This window comes from Pteropus vampyrus, unplaced genomic scaffold, assembly GCF_000151845.1.
Source record: "Pteropus vampyrus isolate Shadow unplaced genomic scaffold, Pvam_2.0 Scaffold16, whole genome shotgun sequence".
Lineage (NCBI taxonomy): Eukaryota > Metazoa > Chordata > Mammalia > Chiroptera > Pteropodidae > Pteropus > Pteropus vampyrus.
Genome location: NW_011888797.1, coordinates 1,538,737 through 1,544,042, shown reverse-complemented (window position 1 = coordinate 1,544,042; position 5,306 = coordinate 1,538,737). Strand labels below are relative to the sequence as shown.

General features: G+C 40.0%; 1 protein-coding gene across 1 annotated transcript in view; it reads right to left on the bottom strand.

Annotated features, from left to right (window-relative positions):
• Nucleotides 1-5,306, bottom strand: part of ANO4 (anoctamin 4) — a 348,268-nt gene that overhangs the window by 332,948 nt on the left and 10,014 nt on the right. Inside the window, exon 2 of the mRNA XM_023527448.1 lies at nucleotides 874-957. Coding sequence (XP_023383216.1) covers nucleotides 874-957 — 84 coding nt within the window. The remainder of the gene's footprint in view (nucleotides 1-873; nucleotides 958-5,306) is intronic.

Here is a 5,306-nt window from a genome sequence, read left to right as displayed (position 1 = left end):
GTATGTCAAGGGTCAAAAGCACCTGGCAAATAAGAAGAACGAATAGATAGTAGCTGCAATTATCATTTTTTTTTCTTCTAAGTCAGTAGCTGAGATTCTAGAATCAAGGACATTTTGAAAGGAAGTGGGAGAGGAAGGATTCAGTAAACAGAAAAGTAATCAGGGTCACTCTTTCTTTTTTGACCAAAATAAAACATGCTTAAGGTTGCATAGAAAGGCAGCTGGGAGAGAGTGTTGGGTGAGCACAGAGTGTCTTACTGTCCCTTGGCGGGGAACCCTCAATGAGGAGGGGAGCGATGGAAAAACCTCATGCCCCAAGCTGCAGAGTTCGAGTTTCTGAGAAGTCAGGGGACAGAGTGGCTGGTACAAACAGGAGTCCTCGAAGCGTAGGTAGCATTCATTAACACTGGTTTGTTGTTATTGTCCACGTACATCCATACGCCTCACACTTCTCATGTACTGTATGCCTACATTTCATACAGACTTATGAGAAATAACATACGTTTCCTATTTACAGCGATGACATAAAATTTATTTTTAAATTAGATGAACAAAAATCTTTAAAAGTCATTTTTAACATTAAGTACATAATCACACAGGTTATATACAAATGAAAGAGTTAAAACAAATGATGAAAAGTTGGGCAAACCTGGATTTTTTAAATCTCTCTGGACCCCACTGCCTCCGTTCATTTCTATGCAAAAGCAACAAGGTGCCCACAAGAGGGCGCTCCAGCAGGTGCCGTCCACAAGCAATTGCTCTGATTCTGAAAATAAAATGCTTATACGACTGCATTTTCTACTCACTCCTTCCTTGGCCCACCCACCCCAAGCAATAACAATGTTTATAAGACAAAACGACACAATTGCTCACCTATGGTGATCTGGCTGACACAACTGTAGTAGCTGCCTGTCGTGGCGGTGGAAAGGTTATAACTCCCGCTACTCGCGTCTTTGTCTGTTAAGAAAATAAGAGAAGGTCAGTTGTATTCTGAGTGACACCGTGACCACAATGTAACTAACTGTATGACTGCTGGTAAATAAACCAGCTCTGTGTCTGGGCAGTCTCACACTCATTCATCCACACGTAGGAAGTGCTAGGTGCCAGGCAGTCTGAACATTTCAACAAACAATCCAGATGGCCCACACAGACAATTTTGGTTCAAAGTCACTGTTATTATAATGGGGGAGTGGGGTGAAGAGTGCTGGGGGAGGGTAGCGGGGGCAGGTGAGAGGACACCTGATCAAGACTAGAGGGTATCAGGTAAGGCTTCCTGGAGGAAGTGACATCTAAGGAGAAAGATCCAGGCAGAGAGCTATCACCATAGACAACCCTGTGAGTTATCAGCTGAATAATGTAAGAAAAGGAGATGTGGGCCACGGCCAGACTATAAACCACATTAAGAAGTTTGGATTTTGCCTAGAGAGCAGGATCCCATTTTCATTTCAAAAAGATCACTTCTGGCAGCATGGAGAACAGTGGACAGGAGGGGACATGAGAGGGAGAAAGACTCCTCTACGAGGCAGCTGCAATAATCCTGATGAGAGGCGACAGTGGCCAAACCATGGGAGAAGTGGCAGCGGAGACAGAGATTAAAGTGGATGTGATTCCCTTCAAGGCTAAAAGTACAACACACCACATAGAGTTCCTCACTATGGTGGACAGGAAATATTCTAGACAGAAGAGGCAAAAGAACACAAACCTCACATTTACATAGCATCTTAGCATTCTCACCCCCATTCTCACGTCACATACAAGGTAAAACAGGGCAGGCATCGCCCCACGTCTCTGATGGGAAGGCTGAGACTCGGGGTGGCTCAGGGTCACACTATAGCATGTGACAGAACAGAGCTCAAATCGAGATGGGAACCGCTTCAAATTTGTTTATGAAACATGGCAGGTCATAAATAACTAATTTTAACCCTTTTCCCGTTTAGAAAATAAAAAAGTGCATCTCGCGTAAGAATGCTATATTTTCTAGGATTTGACGTTTTCAGTGATCGAACTACTAAAAACAGACTGCTATAAATAGAATGACATCATTTGTTTCCAAAGACTATCGACATACTAGAGCGATGCAAAAATAATAATAAAAGCGAGATATTTCATGGCAAATTTTGGGAGTAAGGTCAGGACTATAATTTGCGAGTTATCTTGGGACAAAAGGGAAAAGGATATCAAAATGAATACACACTGTCTAACATAGAACACTACAGGTTAGAGACCAAGAGTCATTATAGTAATGTTTGCAAAACTGAGCCTGAAGGAAATACCTGAATATTTTGTTATGTGATACTAGGAAAACTCTGAAACAATGATCTATAATGGTGAAAGTTATAAGTCTGAGGGGAAAAAAATAATTATTAAGAACTCGCCAAATGCATTCAAAGGAAAAGGGTTTCTGGAGACATAGCAAGAGTCAGATTTTAACGAGAACAATGTAGATTAGCGGAGAAGATGGCTTTGTAGGTGAGTGTCCTTAGGAAGAACTGCAAGCACGTAGACAGAGAAGGAAGGAAATGGGAGTCATCTGCAGGGGTGTCTGTATGTGCCTGGGTTTGAAGGCAGCTGGAAAGTATTGACAAAAGCAGGTGGTGAGCCAGAAGGCAGAGAAACAGTGGTGGCCCTTAGGGGCCACATCAAGGCCACTGCAGGTCCACAAACTGGGAGGTACAATGCAAAAATATGTATATATATTTTAAAACTATTTTAATGCGGGAAAAATGATTTTAGCAAGTGGATGTGTCCAACTCCGCTAAGAATCATCCCCAGACCATCTCTACTCTCTAGGGTGCTTCCTGAGTAACAGGCACAGCCTGTTACTGAGTAACAGTAACAGACAGAGATGAGCAGGAGAGACTGTATAGGCAAACCTCTCAGACCATCTCTACTCTCTAGGGTGCTTCCTGAGTAACAGGCACAGCCTGTTACTGAGTAACAGTAACAGACAGAGATGAGCAGGAGAGACTGTATAGGCAAACCTCTCAGACCATCTCTACTCTCTAGGGTGCTTCCTGAGTAACAGGCACAGCCTGTTACTGAGTAACAGTAACAGACAGAGATGAGCAGGAGAGACTGTATAGGCAAACCTCTCAGAGACATTGCGGGTTCCATTCCAGACCCAACAATAAAGTGACTGTCACAATGAAGCAAGTCATGCATATTTTTTTGGTTTCCCAGTGTATATGAAAGTTATGTTTACAGTATACTGCAGCCTACTGAGTGCGCAATAGCATTATGGCTAAAAAACAATGTACATACCTTAAATGAAAAATACTTTATTGCTAAAAAAATGCTAACCATCCTCTGAGCCTGCTGGAAAAATGGTGCAGTTAAGACTTGCTCCACAGAGGGTTGCCACAAACCTTCAATTTATAAAAGCCAGCCGAAATGATGTAAAGCAAAGAAGCAATTACCATGAATTTAAAAGCAAAAATCCTCTTCAGATTTCTAATGTAGGTCTTTCACAGAAGTCAAGTCATGTAATACAAACTTTCAAAAAGCGGGGCATATCTGTACTGGCTTACATGTATCCTAACCTAAACCATTTGTCAACGGCAGACCCAGGTGTTAATTTTGTAATTTTCAGAACTTAGCATCATACTTGGCATAAGACAAATCCTCAGTACATGTTTGTTTATTGGTAGGAAAAAGGAATGCATGAAATTAAAGAAAGAATAAACCAATGACGATTTCCCCTTCCTATTCGTTATAACTTCACTAGGGGTCACTGTGATCAGAGAGAAAGGGCATTCAGCTGGGAGTCAGCTGACTCGGGTTTGAAGCCCAGTTTTTGCTGAATACAAATGCTGAACTTGATCGAGCTTTTGCCTTCCTTTAGTCTTCTTTTTTCCACCCTTCCGCAGTTCGAACTGCCTTCTTCCCCACCAAATGAAAATGGTGACGATAATGCTTTTCTCACTTTTGGGTAGTGAGAAGAATGGGGTATGGTTAATAAAAGTTATCAGTTATACAAAAAGCATAGTTAGCAAATAATTCAGTATATATTTGTGGAATCAGCTGAATCAATAAAATCCAGACCTAAAACATATTGAACTATTTTAACTAAAGTTGTCATTCCTAATTCTTTTTAAACCCTTCACTCATGATCTGTCCTTAAAGAATTTTGGGAGGGAGATTTTTCCAGGGACAAGGTCAATGGCATTAAAGGTGGAGATAGAAGAGGGAGGAGGGAAAGGAAAGATGGGGAGAGAGAGAGAGAAGAGTGACAGAGTCGCAAGCACAGAAATGCCTATGAATGGGAAGAAATGGAGGAAAACACACTGAAAAATTAGCAATCAACAAAGAAGCAGAATGCTTAAATTAGGAATGAAAGTCTGTGAATAAATATGAATGGTGAAACTATTGATATATAAATCATACATGAATGGTAAAACTAGGGTGTAATCTTGGTGGCGCTATTTCAAAAAGACTCAAAGAGCAAAAGTACAAAGACCTGTGGCAGTTACGATGCAAGGTGACACTGTATAAAGGAGGTATTTCTCCAAACAGGAATTTTTTTTAAGTGCTAGATTTTATGAGAAGGCTGGAATATCCATTTAATCCTTTAGGAACCAAATGGAGTTAAATTTTTTTAAAACAGGTCACCAGTGGAAAAGCTTGAGACTACGAATGAGACTAAGAATCTTTGTAAATTCTGGAGTCAGAATCTAGATTAGATACCTGGTTCCAATCCTTGGGCACATTTTTTTCATCTCTATGTCACTTTGTTTCTTCATATGTACCATGGGAATAATAAAGGCACATACCTTATAAGACAACACATAGAAAGTGCTCAATTAATGCTAGCTCTTATTTTTATACTTAAAAAGACCTAAGATATCTATAAAATGGAATACCATACAGCAAAAAACATGAAGTCACGCTCTAGAAAATATTATGGACGGATCTCACAATCATGATGTTGACTGAAAGAAGCAACACAAAATAATACATAATTATTTATGAAAATTTCACAAAACTCAATTATATTATTTATGGATGTATATGTAGATGGTAAAAAAGGTAAAGAAAAGTAACAATAATTAGCCCAAAAGTCAGCCTGGTGGTTCCTTTTATAGGTAAAGAAGGCATTCTGAATTGCGGAAGGGTACAGGGAGTAGGCAGTCAGTTCTGTGAGGCTGGGAATGTTTCATTGACAGAGGTGGTGGTCACATGGGGTATAGTTATTTGTTAAATTACATATATTTGTTAAATTATAAATTTCTCTTACCCACCTGTCTATATGTAAATTCTAGTTCACAATAATTTTTTTCAAGAAACAAAGAGAGGCAGAAATCATGGCA